This window comes from Lepisma saccharinum, chromosome 9 (assembly GCF_977018435.1).
Source record: "Lepisma saccharinum chromosome 9, izLepSacc3.1, whole genome shotgun sequence".
In the NCBI taxonomy this organism is placed as follows: Eukaryota; Metazoa; Arthropoda; class Insecta; order Zygentoma; family Lepismatidae; genus Lepisma; species Lepisma saccharinum.
The window spans coordinates 33,418,216-33,436,342 of record NC_139237.1 but is presented as its reverse complement, the minus strand read 5'-3'; the positions used below and the strand labels follow the sequence as shown (position 1 = coordinate 33,436,342).

Sequence of the window (18,127 nt, the reverse complement as noted above, 5' to 3'; positions counted from 1 at the left end):
TGTGTACTACAAGCTTTTTGATGCTTTTTACAATCAATTTGAGTGGGTTGGACTTTCTGTTTTAAGTCTATTTTTTGCACAGATAGGTTAATTGAGACTGGACCTAAGGTTTGAAATTGGATCCGTACCACTGTATGCCTCCGCCGGGCATCGACTCAGAGACTCCTTAATTACAAGGCAACGATGTTACCACTATGCCAATAAGGGAGAGAGTACCAGTCACTATGAAATATGATTACTGGAAAACAGCTTACGGATTGCTTGTGCTGTAGACCACTTCACGAAATTTAATGTCGATAGTTCAACAACTTTCATTGCATATTGTAGTGAAATCAGAAAAAAATGAAATTTTCGTTGTAGAAAAGTAAATAAATTTTTACTGCTTTACCTAGTACTTTTAAATGCATTTCAGCGTTATAATTTGTTCATTAACATATAGGTAAGACCATCCATTACCATTATAACATTTTAAAATTATGCTTCTAGACATGTGTTATTTTATAGATTTGAAACAGTCTATAATAATTTATCGTAGCATTCCAACATGAACGCGGGGATTTTAAATAGGAATGTAACTTGCCCCTCCCGATTAATACTATTTATGGTAGAGACAGCCCTGAAAGGGCAGGTACAAATATCTAAATTAAGTGTTCTTACCATTTCCTGTAAAAGTCTTATGCTACACATATCTAAGCAATCTCTGGCAAGGTCTGCCAGGGTCAATATTTCTAGAACCGAGCTGATATGCTACAATCTCCCACTTGCAAAACAATTTCCCAAATTGAAATTGTAATCATGAGAAATTTTAAATTGAAGTTTCTGCCATCACCAAAATTTAAAAGGTATTTTATTACATGAAAAAAAAGTTACATACAATAAAAGAATAATGTCGGAAACCCTTCACCTAAAAATAAAATTGGTTGAACAAAATTGAAGCTCAGAGCTTGACTGCCGAAGGAAAGTCTTGTTTTCATTAGCACACGCTGGAAGAGTTTTTCGTAATCAAAATGCTGACTTTAATCAACATGCGATAGCAAGTGTTGTTCTTAGGCCTGCGGAGTCGGCGGAAAGTTCAACACATTGTATCTAACTGGAGACATGCTAATGGCTTCTGCGTTTCACATAACAACACGGAGAGATAAATAATGGCATCTGACTAAGTGCTAACTAAGCGCCGAACGTAAGCCGTGAGAAACCTTGAGGCGTTATGTTCGCGGTCTTCCCTCTCATTAGGACGACAGTTCAAGACGCAAGAGAAAATGACCTTGGTAAACACCAATCCAAGCTTGGATTGCTCGGCATTAAAGCGAATGCACACACTCAGTATTGGCTACCCACAACCACACGAAGATAATAAGATGAAGATTATATTTTCACTTGCCATTGACGTTCGTAGCACACTATGTTTAGGATATCAGGAAAAATAATAGGAGGAGAATGATAAGATTCCTCTTTGCACAACATGTGAAGTCAGAAGGCAAGGCAATCCAGACACACGCGAACCCTGGAGTTCTGGGGTACGATGCACTGTTCCGGGAGAGGCATGCTCCTTGACTGAACACAATTGCACTGGGGGACCGGGTTCGAATCCTGGTGTGCAAAGTTCAGGAATACAGTTCAGTAGATGAAAAGCATGTTGGCAGTGGGGCGGGCGAACACAGGGCAATGCATGAAGAGCCAGTTCAAGTAGTGTTAGCAGGCCCAAAATATGCGATGTCTAATGGCGGTCACGGGGGGGGGGGGGGGTTGTGACAGGCCCCCGAAAGTTCAAAGCACATGCCATTCCATATTTCCGGCACACATCTTATGCCGACACACCGGAGAAAGAGAAAAATGTTGCTGGTCGCATACGTGAACGGAACAGTACGTTGCCGTTGCATACGGTATGCAAGGTGTCCAGGGGTTGCGACGCCTCAGCCATTCCAAGAAGGGGAACACTAACATGGCAACTGCTGGGGTGAACTGGGCAGAGGTGGCCTGGCAGGTTGCATATCCACAGGGGTGGGGTCTCAACACAGTTGGATCGTTGACTGTACCCGGAAAGTTCCAATATGTTGTTAAGACACACTGCCTGACAGGACAGAGCAAGAGAGGGAGGATGGACATAAAAGATGTTTCTTCTTAAGGGGGTTAGAGCTGGGGGGGGGGGGGAGTTGCTCTGTACCATTACGTTTATTTGATGTTCAGTCTATGTCCCGATCCTGGATTGTCTCTTGGGGTAGGAATTTCCTTGCTGCCTCGCTGGTCCCAATTGTTGGTAGATAATAGGGAACAGGAGCTGGTGGCACTGGTTGCTGTGAGTGATGAGACCCATGACAGCAGCAGGGGCATCTTCAGGGATAAATCCCTGGCGATTTCAGCTCTCGCACCCGTGACAAACACTGCTGAAATCCAAAAGAGGCTGTAGAGCTCCAAAGCTGTCAGGAATGTGGCATTCTTCTTCCGTTCTCAAAAGGAATCGCTGGATGACTTTTGAAATTCTTGTAACTGGTAGAATTAGCGAACAAGGTAGGAAACAGGTAGGACATTGGAAAGACTACATTGCTCTCTCTCTCCGGCATCTGCATAAGGTGTGTGCCGGAAATATGGAATGGCGTGTGCTTTAAATTTTAGGGGGCTATCAATTTTGTACTATCTATATGGAGGAAAGACATCTAATGGCACTCCTGCATGAGTCAGAATTATTTACCCGTATCGATTTTATGATCGGCGATCTATCAATGAATAAACTAGCTTACCCTGATCGGTTTAGGAAATAGACCAATAGCTTCTTCTTCTCCGACGATTCCAGGCAAAAGGGCCTCTTGTTGATATCATGCGCACCTATTTAATCCCTCTCCTGGCCTTCCGTCACATCTAGCCAGAGGCCAGTGTTCTTACCATTCCCTGTAAAAGTCTTATGCTACACATTTGTAAGAAGGCTCTGGCAAGGTCTGCCAGGGTCAATATTTCTAGAACCGAGTGGATATGATACAGTATTTCGTCCTTTTATAAAAGAGGCGCTCGATATCAAAACAATTCCAACAGGGATCATCTGTTTCCTAAGGATGATTCATGATGATTTTCGTCATAGATAAAAGCATGATTATTGTTAGCCCCAGTTACCCCCTGTCGTATACCGATTGAACTTATATGCCGGACTTGATCTGCGTCAGCAGTGAACACCAGACCTGATTATTGAACGTTGTTTGACATCAGTCTGTGTATTGCTTCTCTCATGTATGTCTCAATATTATAGCCGTTCTTCGTGATGAGACTTCTTTCATTTATACCAATATGTAAGTTGTTGTACTTGTTCTGGTACTGTGTTCCTGAATTATACACTTTTGTTTGTGTCACAAATTCTGTCTTATTCTTAACTCCAATTTCTGGATAATCGAAGAACTGAAAGAACCCAAAACTCAACAGCCCCCCTCCCCCCAAACGAACTGACGAGACTCCGCATATACATATTTCATAACATACCTGTGACAAATTGCTTTTTTAAAGCATGCAATATTAATTGGACATTATTTTCTGGTGCTTGTACACTTCAGTTCACAAAAAGTAGTGCACACGTTTGAGCTGGTCCAGCTTTGTAGGCGATCGTGTCTGGCAGTACAGCAGTAAGTGTTCAGAAAACAGCAGTGTTGCTTACTATCAAACATTTTAATCACATGCAGGGAATTTTGTGTCTCTCAGACTCAAAGAAAAGGGCTAACGGAAAGATTGCAGCGTAAATATTAATTAACTGGACTGTCCACGTCTACAATGGAAGAAATGTAAATGTGAAAAATTAGTCAAAAATATATTTAAATAAACGTATTTTTCACATTCGTATAGAAGTGGTTATCACAATGCGTTAGAATTCGAGGGTCCCGGGTTGGAATTTGGCCTCAGCATGGGTGTTCTTTTTGAGTCTTCTATCATCGTTGCGAGTAGCTGAAAGTGGAAGAAAAGCAACACTAAATAACAAAAAAAAGAACAATTAGAATAAGTGAGGCGGAAATAGTGCTCTTGTAATTCCTAAAAATAATGTAAAAATCAAACAAAAAAAAACTTATTTTTTCTTTCGGAAAAAGTGTTATCCTAGCCCGGGAGAAGGCTTGAAGAATATATAAACTCCTTCCACATCCACTTTGGCAAACAGAAATGCAAAGTCGGCACTGAATATGAAACGGAAGAAATAATAGAATTACGAGAGGAAGAAGAGTTTATGTCACAGCCAGGGAGGCACATGAGAGAAGGTACCTCCCTCACACACACATCAGTCATCCAGGCTATAAATAAGACAATGATTTTCCTCTCATTTAACTTTAACAGTAAATGGATTTTTTTATAAAAAAAATAAAAATTCTCGGGCTTTCCTTTTTTATACATTTGCACGTTGGTTTCGTAATGGAGCTCAAAAATAGAATTGTGAACTCGTAAAATCAGTACCGGCTGAATGAATGTCTCCATAGATTCTAGATTATATAATATACGTGCCATAGGTTAATAAGATTATCGTCACATAGCAGAATCTGCAATGTTGATGGAAGCTAGATTACGATGATCATTTAGGGTTATAAACACTAACCTTTCACAAAAGCACAACTTCCCAACGTCTTCATGAATTTTCATTCACAAGCTTCACTTGCATTCTGTCAGCAATGTGCACAGCAAACAAACACTATCTGATGAAGCGTATTGTTTTCAAATGAATGTAATTAGCGAGAAGCATCGTCAAAAGTTTCGAGCTGGACAGGAAAAGATGCAAACTTACTGAGAAATGAAATGAATAGCTTGGTTTACCCACCGTAGTTTGTGGCAACGTTGGTTGAAGGTCACCTTTTAAACTGAAACCCTAGGTGCGATTCCCCTCGTGGTTGCTTTTCTTACCAACTTCTAACACATTATTCATTGTTTTTGTATTTCAGTATTTTAAAGTCTGATGCGAACCACTATGAGCTTTTACCGAGTATCGAACACGAGACCTCCTGATTACAAGTCCACACCGAATGTACCGTTCGATTTTGTTATTGTTCATGTGGCAAGATGAAAATAAAAATATGATACCCACAGGTCATCTGACAGTCGAAATAATTTTGAGTGTAAAGCGTGTTTTCTTCATCGTGTTGCGGCTAAAACTCGCTGCTTACAATAATCAATACTACAAACATGTTGTGAAATACAACTGAAACGTTCGATATTCTTTGGAAGATGAGTCACTGAAATTAACTGCAAAAATCGTGAGTTACATAGAAATATTTTCTCATACATATACTTGTTTGTTTGAGTTTGTCGTTGAAGTCCAGTTTATGCACAGCAAGGATAATTGGAACTGGGCCTACAGTTTGATGTGAGATCCGAACCACTGTGTCATGTGCCTGCACCAGGTATCAAACTACAATTTCTTACTTGCAGTCTTTGAATATTCTGTTCCATGAGACCCATTGTCTGATGACTGGTTTTTACTTGTCTCAATATAATAAGTAGGAATAACAGATTATTCCCAACTATAAAATGAATTCCCGGGATTTGGCAAGGCGACTTCTATGTTTTTTTATTTTTATTATTATTTTTATGCTATGGCGAGTAACTAATTTGAATTGCCGGTTTCTGTGGCGATATGGTCAGTGTGACTTGTTACAAAGCAAGAAGTCCTAGGATTGAACACTGGGTAACTGATGGAAGCATTATTCAGTTTGTCGCATTTACTGTAAGTGGTAGAAAACGTACGTAAATAAACTACGCAGAAGGAAGGAACGAATAACGTATTAAGAAGATGTCGTCGCTTTCCTGGGCTCAACTTACTATGGTGCAGCTGCACTGCGACTCGCCTTTTCTCTTTGAGCAAAGAAGAAGGTGTTTCAAGAAAGAGAAGGATGCTCATACCAAGAACGACTATTTGCATCCGGATTGTTCAGATGAGCCAAAATTGATTTCTTTGTTGTTCCTACAGCGTGAGGACAGTGTTGCGGAAAATGTGATTCTTTTGATATATTTATTTTTAAGAAACAGAAATGTTGACTACCTTCAAGTTGTGGCTTGCCTCTTTCTTTTGCTGTTTCTGTTGTGAATGCCAAATTTCGCAGCTAGCTAGATAATATTTCATGATGTAGCAAACGAGTGTGAAATATTGGCTTTGCTTCTAATTGCTAATTTTGGTTTGCTTTGCGAGCGTGTATATGTGTGTCTACCCAACAGCCTACTGGCAACGCCGTTTTCTGCTAATCAAGGGATTCCAGATTCAATGCACCTAAGTGCGGATCCCATTTTAAACATTACGTCCAGTTACAATTACCTATCTGAGCACTAGTGACTTCAAAAAAGCATTTTATGTCAAAATTGCATTTTTTAATTTTATTTTTTTATTTATTTATTTTGCCCTTTGTAGCTAATCTACCTTTTTTGCCTCAGTTTTAGTATTACTTTGCTCCAGATTGTGAAGCCAAATTTTATATCGCAACTATTCCTGGGACGGCGTAGCAACCGGTTTCCAATCACAACGTAGAACGATTTTTGACAAATTCCTGTTTCCCTACTGGCTGCTTTGGGGATGTGATTTTTAACGTTGTCGGTTCTTGCCCAAACACTAGGCCTAAATGGCTATTTGACCTTGCAGGGAAACGGGGTAAAGGGAGATCGCTGCTGCCAATAAGACTGTCCCGCACCAAATATAAGAGCAACACGCCTGTAGAGGCGTGACATGAATGAAAACCGTGGAAAAAGAAAAATATACTGAAAACCAATGTGTATTAATGTATTTTCAAAGATTTAAATAGTTGGAGACGAAAACCGAAGAAAGCCCTGTCAAATATAATGCATAAATGTTATTTTTATCTGCCAAAAACCCACTATTCTCAGATCACTTCAAGTGGTTTTGCTCGGCCAAAGCCATAGAACCGCCGATAAATACATACCTTGTGACGCATGTCCATCTGCCAGCTTCGCAAAGCAGGCTCCGAACTGCGATCAACATTTTATCTATATAGAGCGCATGCATCGTGGTGCTTCACTTTTGTGAATGGAACAGATAATCTCAGATCGTAAGTTCGAACCCTTGTAGGATCAGTTATTCTTTTTCATCCAGAAGAATGAAATGCTATAACCTCAGTAGAAGTATCCAGATGTGTGTGTAATTTACGTTTGTCTGATTGCATGGCCAAACGTTTGCAGCAGATAGGATATGGCTTTTCGCTTTCACTATTTACGAGGGCGGGCTGAAAAAAAGACAATACAAAGACAATGATATAATTAGTGTTACAAGTTGGTAAAAAAAAGCAACCACGAGAAGAATCGAACCTAAGATTTCAGCATACAAAGCTGACCTTCAAGCGACATGGTCACAAACCACGGTGAGGAAACCAAGCTATTCAGGTAATTTCTCCATAAGATTTAATCTTTCCTGGCCAGCTCGAAACTTTTGATGTCGCTTCTCGCTAATTACATTCATTTGAGAGCAATACGCTTCATCAGATAGTGCTTGTATGCTGTGCACATTGCTGACAGAATGCAAGACAAGCTTATGAATGAAAATTATTGGCGTGTGGAAGTCGTGCTTTTGTGGAACGTTAGTGTTTCCAACCCTAAATCATGATCTAGCTTCCGTCAACATAGCGGATTCTGCTATGTGACGACGAATCTTATCAACCAACGGCATGTATATTATATTTTTTTAAATTATTTATTTAAAAAAGAAGAATCATTATTCTGGAATCTACAGACACATTCAATCAGCCGGTGCTGAAGTTACGAGAGTTCAACATTCTATTTTTGTGCTCCATTTCGAAACCAATGTGCACGCGGAAAAAAGGAAAGTCCGAGAATTTTTACTTTACAAAAATTCCATTTACTGTTAAAGGTAAATGAGAGGAAAACCATTGACTTATTGTTAATAGCCTGAATGACTGATGTGTGTATGGGGGGGTGGGGAGGTACCTCCTCTCATATGCCTCCCTGGCTGTGACATAAACCCTTCTTGCTTTCGGATATCTATTATTTTTCCCATCGCATATTCAGTGCCGACTTTAGCGATTCTGTTTGTGTAAGTGGATGAGGAAGGAATTTATATATTCTTCAAGCCTTCTCCCGGTCTATGATAACACTTTTTTCGAAAGAGAAAAATATATATATACAGTAGAGCGTCGATTATCCGAAGTAATGGGGGGACATGGGTGTTCGGAAAACTGGTTTGTTCGGATAATCGAACTGTACATGTTTATTTGCCAAAAAGAAGTACTGTACAGTAAATTTATTCATAAAAACAGGCATCTCTTTAAGTATGTATTACAAAGTAACATACAAAGGCAACTTTAGTAGGAATATATAGTATGTGGTACAGTTTATTAAACAAAAATATGTACATATTACATATGCATTTTGCATGAACAATACACACAGTACACAAAATTAACGTTTAAAAAAATCCTTTATTTTGGTCTGTCTAAGCAAGCCTACATGCTTACGAGCAGCTAAGTCACGTACTTTTTTCATTACAGATATCTGAAAGTGAGCGAGTACACAGTTCGGTTAAGCGGTCGTTCGGTTGACCGACGTTCGGATAATCGACGCTCTACTGTGTATATATATATATATATATATATATATATATATACAGGAATAGGATCAGAAAAGGTGCCAGAAGGGCGGATAAATACAAATGATGAAGGAGACAGTAAACACCACATGAAGAGAAACAATTCTATACTTTGCGATCTGTGTCGCATTTTCAAGGTAGAAGAAAGAAAGATCGGCGTCACATGGAGTAGAGACACAGAATACTGACCGTAGCGCGTCTACGATCAGTGTTGCCAGAAACAGTTGAAAGATAACAAAAAGTACTTTAACCAGTGTTTACTGTAAGGTGGGTTGGTAGTTTCGGAGAGGAGAGGAAAGGGTTACTGGTTGGCTAGGTTGAGTCCGGGGGATATAGTGGCACGCATACCTGCTATATAGGCTCTTTCCCATCGCCTGCGGAAAGATGTGTCAGAGTGGTGGGGAGGGGTAAAAGATGGATGATGGCAACACGGAAGCAGTTATTTGGCAGATCAGGGTGTACTTCTACTTAGGCGAAACCTCCACCCCCTTGAACCTACGGATCAATAATCACCGTTCCTCCACCCAAAACTTCGATTTCACAGTTGCCATCGACACCAACAGCCATAACACCACCTTCAATAACTGCTTCCGTGTTGCCATCAGCCATCTTTTACCCCTCCCCCCACTCTGACACATCTTTCTGCAGGCGATGGGAAAGTTCCTATATAGCTGGCATGCACGCCACTATACCCCCCCGGACTGAACCTAGCCAACGAGTAACCCTTTCCTATCCTCTCCGAAACTACCAACCCACCTTACAGTAAACACTGGTTAAAGTACTTTTTGTTATCTATCAACTGTTTCTGGCAACACTGATCGTAGAGACGCTACGGTCAGTATTCTGTGCCTCTACTCCATGTGACGCCGATCTTTCTTTCTTCTACCTTGAAAATGCGACACAGATCGCGAAATATAGAATTATTTCTCTCGTGTGCTAAGTGTTTACTGTCTCCTTCATCAGTTGTATATTTATTTATATATATTTATTATATATATATATTTATTTACTTATATATATATATATTTATTTGCAGGAATTACAACAGCACTATTTCCACCTCGCTTATTCTATTTTTTTTTTCGTTATTTATTCTTGCTTTTCTTCCACTTTCGGCTACTTGCAATGATGAAGAGAGGCTAAAAAAAAGAACACCCATGCTCAGGCAAAATTTGAACCAGGGGCCCTCGCATTCTATAGCATGTGATAACCACATCTTCACGAAGGGGAGACTCATCCAAAATGGGGACGCTTATCTATTTGATGACTTAAACCCAGTGTCGCTAATGTTAAAGTGACTAAATGCAATTACAACCCTTTATTGATTTTTAGGCTTCCTAAGAATTAGCCTTCTTTGATGCAACATACATTCGTTTTGACAAAAGTGAGGAAAAGACTACTAGTTTTACCCGACTAGACGTTTTAGACGAATAGAATCCTCATCATCGGAAGATGAGGTTGATGCTACCTCTTCCTGAAGTTTTGTTCTCTTTGTTTTTCAGACCCGACTGCCCTTATTAGTGGAAGTCATTTGTTTCTTTCCTATCTTGTGGACATGTTTGCTGCCATTAGTATAAGAGTTTCCAGCAAGGTTCCTTTTCCAAGGCTTGATAGACAGTTGGCTTTGTATTTTGTTTTTGCTTGCTTCTCTTCTTTGTTCTTCTTCTTCTAGTTCTGCTTTGTATGGGGATGATGTCAGAACCACAGTTTTCCCTCGCCTCCTACCGTTTTCTTTTGCAGTTCTTTGCTGTTCTTGCGGTAAGTGTGAAAGCAGCATTGGGGAAACACTGAACACAGAAATACTATGTCAGACCACTAGTATTAGCTTTTGTAGGCTCCACCGCTTGTTGGAATATTGGTGGCCTCAGATATGGATGGTTGAGGCTCGGCTGCTTGTGTTGGATGACTGGTGGTCCCGGATTTGGATGGTTGAGGCTCGGCTGCTTGTGTTGGATGACTGGTGACCCCGTAATCGGATGGTTGATGGTCGGCTGATTGTGTTGGACAACTGGCAACCCCGGATTTGGATGGTTGAGGCTCGGCTGCTTGTGTTGAATGACTGCCGACCCCAGATTTGGATGGTTGAGGCTCGGCTGCTTGTGTTGGATGACTGGTGGACCTGGAATCGGATGGTTGAGGCTCGGCTGCTTGTGTTGGATGACTGGTGACCCTGGATTTGGATGGTTGAGGCTCGGCTGCTTGTGTTGGATGACTGGTGACCCAGGATTTGGATGGTTGAGGCTCGGCTGCTTGTGTTGGATGACTGGTGGCCCAGAATTTGAATGGTTGAGGCTTGGCTGCTTGTGTTGTAGTACAAGGTCTCTCCGTTATCTGAGATGAAACAAATACGTCTTCAGGGAATATATGTCTGTTAAACGGGTAAATGCCTGTTGTTGCAAACCTCTTTACGGTAGTTGCCAAACTTGCGTTGTAAAGCTTCCCTACCTGATGAATTGTCACCACGCGGCCAGGATGTTTTTTCAACCATGTTCGTACTTTTTGCTCATAGTAAGTACTTAGTGGAGATGGAGCATCATCCATCAAAAGAGGGTTTTGTATTTTTCTTGGGAGCACGGACATAGTGGGCATAAAATTACCTTCAGCTTTCATACATGTTTCAGTGGTCACGAGCACTCCTCTTTCAGCAGGCATTAATACACCCACCTGCTTTTTGCCTTGAAGAGCAAGTACTTTCTACGGCTTGTTGGGGACTGTCATGATTCCCATCCCATCAACATTATAAATGTCATTTGGAGAGAAATGATACTGCTCATAAGGAGACTCCAGTAGGTCAAAAAACTTCTTGACAGCCTCACGATTGAATTCCTTTGCTCGTGCCATATATGTTCTCTCCGGATCACGTATAGAAAGATTAGGGTGCGGAGATAGGAAACCGTATGTGAAAGACTGTTTGCTTCAGCTAATTCGAAAACAAATATACGTAGATCCGTTAATGTCATCCCAAATAGTCGTCCCTCTAGAGTTAGGATGTGTTGGACTAATTCATCTTCCTGTTCCTTAGGAAACACACGTTTGTACCTATCTAGACGTTTCTCGGCAGCTTGTTCAGAAGATATCCCCTTGTCTCTGGATTCCTTTACTTTTCTTTCAAGTGTCGTTTGTGGAACGTTGAAGGCTGCAGATGCTCTCCTGTACCCCATCTCTCCTTGTAGAACTGTCTGGATCGCTTCTGCCATGCTTTCTGCAGACCAGCTCTGTCTGTCCATCTTTCTTTTATACCGCCCCATCTTGGAATTTGGAATAAACAAATATAATCCATTGTTTACAGGCCTATATCATTCTTTGTAAGATAGCGTACGATGCAGCTTTACCCTTCAGTAAATTACTTTTGAACGGTTTGCTTTTTAGAACAAATGTAGCAACAAAAGTTGTCGAGCATATCAAATTACATTACAATTATGCATTGATTCGTAGGTATCTTAGAAGTGAGAGCGGGGACTGAACTGTTTATCTTAGGATGCGTATTTTCAATGTCATTTCTTTTTATGTTTAAGTGAAGTCTTGTAACACAACATTTAATAAGAATATTTCATATTTAGTTACCAGTATGAAAACTTGTAATCAGCATATTCACAACCCACATTTCATGCGTTAAACGATACATAACTTCTTGAATGGCAGGAAAGCCTCCAAAATAGCTTACGATGGAGCTTTACCCATTGGTTTGTATTATTAGACTATTACAAACACATAGCCTATTACACCTAAACATAGTACATCACAGAACACCTATGCCAACTAAAACAATGTTTTTACTCAATATGTTGATAAAAATGGTGTAGGCCTGACAATAAACTAAACGTGATGGCATTAGAGTATGGAGACATAATGCCTGAACCTTCAACTATATGTCGTCCAAAATGGGGACGTCCCCATTTTGGAAATCCTCCTATGTCCCGTTTACCCGACACTGCCAATCACTGCCAAATATGGCATCTCACTGCTCACGGTTATTCAAGCAAAACAGTCAACAGTAGAGTAATGCGTAACACCAGCAGAATACAGTGGCGTACTTAACAAATTCTGTTTTGTATCATGAAAAGCATACAATGCAATCACACACCACGTAAATATCGTAACATTCTGGCGTGAAACGTCTAAAACGTTTTCACGACCTATGAAACGTGCTCTTCCCTTCACAGACCACCCCAAACTGCGGTAATGCCTCCTCAATGGCACAGTGGTGACGTCATCGCCTTGTAATCAAGAGGCCCCAAGATTGACACCCGGCGGAGGCACATAGTGGTTCGGATCTAATTTTAAACTGTAGGTCCAGTCCCAATTAGCCTTACTGTGCATAAACTGGACTTAAAACACCAAATCAATCAATCAAACTGCGGTAATGGTGGATGGGAGCAGTAGTACCTGGCCTTGCCGCTGCGAACAGCACATATCACTGTACAACCGAGCAACCCCATTTTACCAGACGTCCCCATTTTGGAAGAGTCTCCCCTACGTCAAAAATGATTTTTTTTTTTTAAATATATATATTTCACATTTACATTACTTTCATTGTAGACGTGGACAGTCCAGTTAATTAATATTTACGCTACAATCTTTCCGTTAGCCCTTTTCTTTTAGTCTGAGAGACACAAAATTCCCTGCATGTGATTAAAATGTTTGATAGTAAACAACACTGCTGCTTTCCGAACACTTACTTTGCCTATACTGCCAGACACGATCGCCTACGAAGCTGGACCACAACTCAGATGAGTGTGCCACTTTTTGTGAACAGAAATGTAACTATACATACCTATTCTAACACTTTGTGTGGTATACTTGGGACTAATCTGAATCCATGCATTAAATCCTTCTTTCTGCATTCATTTCCATTTCATTTTTTTATTTTATGTATGTGTTTCTATGCGTGTAAATTTCAGAATCAGTACACATATCATTAAATTACTGTTGCCTGTCTGTTTAATATACTGCTCATTTTACTTACATTTAAAAAATTAACAACTCTAATTGCAGGTACTCCTTCAAGAAACCAGGGAGAGGAGATGAAATAATGAAGTGCCATTTGCGATCCGAAGTATACTCCTTGCCTTTTAATACTAATATCCCGATTCCTAGTATCATAGAATATAGTGATATACCCAAAAGCACCATAATGTCACTTGGTAGTGGGACTGGAAATAATACAAGTAATTCCAAAACCCATTCAAGAACTCATACTAGAGAGAAGCCCTTTGAATGTTCAACTTGCCAAAAAGCATTTACAACTCATTCAAACCTTCGTGTCCATTTAAGAATTCACACTGGAGAGAAGTCCTATGTATGTTCAACTTGCAATAAAGCATTTGCAAGGCAGTCACACCTACAGGTGCATTTAAGATATCACACTGGAGAAAAGCCCTTTGCATGTTCAACCTGCAAAAAAGCATTTTCATGTCAGTCACACCTACGGGTCCATTTAAGAATTCACACTGGAGAGAAGCCCTTTGTATGTTCAACTTGCAATAAAGCATTTACATATCTGGCAACACTGCGGGTACATTTAAGAATCCACACTGGTGACAATCCTTTTGTATGTTCAACTTGCAATAAAGCATTTACATGTCTGGCAAATTTGCGGGTACATTTAAGAATTCACAATGGAGAGAACCTTTTTATATGTTCAACTTGCAAGAAAACATTTGCACGTCAGTCACACCTACGGGTCCATGTAAGAATTCACACTGGAGAGAAGCCCTTTGAATGTTCAACTTGCAAAAAAGCATTTACAAATCAGGGAGGATTACAGAAGCATTTAAGAATTCACACTGGAGAGAAGCCCTTTGTGTGTTCAACCTGCAAAAAAGCATTTGCAAGACGGTCACACCTACGGCTACATTTAAGGATTCACACTGGAGAGAAGCCCTTTGTATGTTCAACTTGCAAGAAAACATTTGCACGTCAGTCACAACTACGGGCCCATTTAAGAATCCACACTGGAGAGAAGCCCTTTGTATGTGCAACTTGCAAGAAAGCATTTACATTTCTGGCTACCCTGCGGGGACATTTAAGAATCCACACTGGAGAGAAGCCCTTTATATGTTCAACTTGCAATAAAGCATTTACATTTCTGGAAACGCTGCAGGTACATTTAAGAATTCACACTGGAGAAAAGCCCTTTGTTTGTTCAACTTGCAAAAAAGCATTTTCATGTCAGTCACACCTACGGGTCCATTTAAGAATTCACACTGGAGAGAAGCCCTTTGAATGTTCAACTTGCAAAAAAGCATTTACAAACCTGGGAGACTTACGGAAGCATTTAAGAATTCACACTGGAGAGAAGCCCTTTGTATGTTCAACTTGCAATAAAGCATTTACATATCAGGGAGTCCTACGGATACATTTAAGAATTCACACTGGAGAGAAGCCTTTTGTATGTTCAATTTGCAAAAAAGCATTTACAAGTGAGTCAAACCTGCGAGTCCATTTAAGAATTCACACTGGAGAGAAGCCCTTTGTATGTTCAACTTGTAATAAAGCGTTTAATATTAAGGCAGACCTACGAAAGCATTTAAGAATTCACACTGGAGAAAAGCCCTTTGTATGTTCAACTTGCAAGAAAGCATTTACACGTCAGGTGACGCTACTGAGGCATTTAAAAATTCACACTGGAGAGAAGCCCTTTGTATGTTCAACTTGTAAGAAAGCATTTACATGTATGGCAACCCTGCGGGTACATTCAAAAATTCACACTGGAGAGAACCCCTTTGTATGTTCAACTTGCAAAAAAACTTTTACAAAGAAAGGAAACCTACAGGTCCATCTAAGAATTCACACTGGAGAGAAGCCCTTTGTATGTTCAACTTGCAATAAAGCATTTACAAGTCAGGCAACGTTATTGAACCATTTAAGAATTCACACTGGAGAGAAGCCCTTTGTTTGTTCAACTTGCAATAAAGCTTTTACACTTCAATCAAACCTACGGAGACATTTGAAAACTCACACCAGATAGCAACCCTCTGTAAGTTAATGCAATGTAACTCAAATACGCAGAGAGAAGGAGAAACTAGACAACAGAATGTAAGGAAAGTTGTTATTCGATCAGGGACTAGGTGCTATTCACAATAACCAGTCACATCGCTGTTCCGTACTTATAGGAACGCCTGCAAATATTTTTTAAAAATATTAGTGTTCCCTCGACCCAAAATATGCTTTACATTTTTATCCTCCACGTTTGCACCCATACAGTGTTGACAAGTTACTATATCTACATTACTTAATAATATGGCATTCACATCATGCTGATTATTTCTGCAATTACCTAGCGAAGATTAAATCAGGTAAATAATATTTTTGCCAGAAAAATAATTAAATTCATTGAGAATGGTGCTAACGATATATTCATTTTATAACAGGAATATACTAGCAGATGAATCACCAAATTTGCTTGGATATATAGTTACTTTACACATCTAGAATTACAGTAATAATTGCCATAGGTCATATTTTTTCCTCCCTGGCTTTTTCAGGAATGTTCGTTTTTGATTCTTCAGGACAGGGAAAATGCTGCCAGCAAATTTGCAGAGAAGTACATTGAAAATTGTGAGCACATTGGTGTAGTACCAACAGGACCTTACTACTTATCACAGCAACAGTATAGTGAAAATTACCCATCAGAAAATGTACTAGAGTATTTTCGTCGACAAATATTTGTGACATACCTGGATTCACTTATTGCTGCCTTGGATCTACGATTCTCACCCGATAACCATCATTGTCGGGAACTGTTCATTTTCATCCCAAATACCCCAGAATATTGTCAATCGACGAGCACAAAAGTTGGTAACAAAACTGACAACTGTATACTCCCATATATCGATAATCTGGAGGCTGAGGCTACAAACTGTTTTTCTTTCTTTCTTTGGAAAAATGCAAACAAAAATTTCCTTATGCCGTCAACTTTCGAAAATATGCCTCACCCTGCCTCAATGTATCCTTCTGTAGCTATTGTCTAAAAGATTACAGTGACTTTACCAGCTACAACATGCTCTATCGAGAAATCTTTCCGCATTGTGCTTCTATGCATGACGACATGGTTAAGATCAACCATATTGCATGATCGAATATTAGGATTGTATATGTTAAGCGTTCACTGACTAAAAGTGCAAAGTAATCCAAACTTTCATTCTAGTGTGATTGCCGAATTTCGTAGTTTGTGTTGTGTTGCCTTCTGCAAGTGGGGGCCTCCCCATGGCGCAGTGGTAGCGTCATTGCCTTGTAATCAAGGGGTCCCGGGTTCGATATCCGGTGGAGGCACAAGTGGTTTGGATCCCACTTTAAACTGTAGGTCCAGTCCCGATTAGCCTTACTGTGCATAAAGTGGACTTAAAACAGCAAACCAAAACAGCAGCCTTCTGCAAGTGAAGGAAGTGGTAAGTGCTCGTATTTTTGTAATGTGTTCACACATTTAGCTTTGAGTTTAGTGTTTCATATATGAATGGCACCTGCTTGTTTCTAAGTTTGCCCCCTCCTACAAAATTTCCTGGCAGGAAACATGCGAAATCCTAAGGCTGCAAGTTTATTTTTGTTTTCTTTTTTGGCTTACAGAAACTAAATACAGTGTGTAATTATTTTAGGGAGGCAATAAAACATGTTAAGCTTGTATTTGCAATAGCTTAATTCATTTCGTATCTTCCCGTTTGGTACCTTCTGACCTATTTTCCAGTAGTTTTAGATTGTTTGTTGTATTTTAGAGCTAGAAACATCTATTGAGTGAATTTATAGAGGGTGTTCGGAAATTCCCCTTACAAACTCCTAGGGCTAGTAAAGGGACTGAGTAGACAATATGTGGAATAGGAACCCATGTTCTGAAACGTACCGTTTCCGTGCTACAACCATGAACATGTGTCGGATGTGACTGTGTTGGTATGCAACCGGGTAGGCAGTACATGACGTCAGAAGATCACCTGAAGGCACGTGACATCTACCCTGCCGTGGCATCCTGCCTGGAGCTCCATTCACGTGCCTGTGCATCTCCGAGGAACATGGTTGAGTACATGTTTGCAGAATACACGGACATGATCCTCGTGCATGGTGCAGCAGAAGGGAATGGAAGAGCAGCTCGTCGGCTGTATCGAGCGTTATCCACAATGTGCGACTCCATCACATACCCTTTTTGCCAGCAGTATGCAACTGCTCCGAGAACGAGGTACCTTCACCGCCAACAGGAAGGACTGTGGTGCTCCAAATAGATGCCTATTGCCCGAATTGGAAGAGGCTTTACTGCACCACTTTTAACAGGACTCGTCATCAAGTAACTAACTAACTAACTCTCTAGCCTTCTTAAACCCGAAGGTTCATGGCTGCAGCAACACAGGCCTTCCATCTGTCCCTATCTTGAGCAAGATCTATATACTCTTTTCCATCCCTACCGATTTCCCTTAGGTCCATCTCGACGTTGTCCCTCCATCTTCGTCTTGGCCTTCCTACTGGTCTCTTACCATCAGGTTTCCCAACAAGAATCCTGAAAACTCCTCTTTCCTCTCCCATTCGTGCCACATGGCCTGCCCACCTAAGTCTTCTAGATTTAATTATTCTAATAATGTCTGG

The 18,127-nt window shown here is 40.3% G+C and overlaps 1 protein-coding gene across 3 annotated transcripts in view; it reads left to right on the top strand.

Moving 5' to 3' along the window:
• Positions 1-17,111, top strand: part of LOC145992608 (uncharacterized) — a 79,012-nt gene extending 61,901 nt beyond the window's left edge. For all 3 annotated transcript variants that reach the window (XM_083128963.1, XM_083128964.1, XM_083128962.1), the window contains one exon: positions 13,556-17,111. In XM_083128963.1, coding sequence (XP_082985089.1) covers positions 13,556-15,530 — 1,975 coding nt within the window. In that variant the 3' untranslated portion in view covers positions 15,531-17,111. The remainder of the gene's footprint in view (positions 1-13,555) is intronic.
• The last annotated feature ends 1,016 nt before the right edge of the window (positions 17,112-18,127 follow it).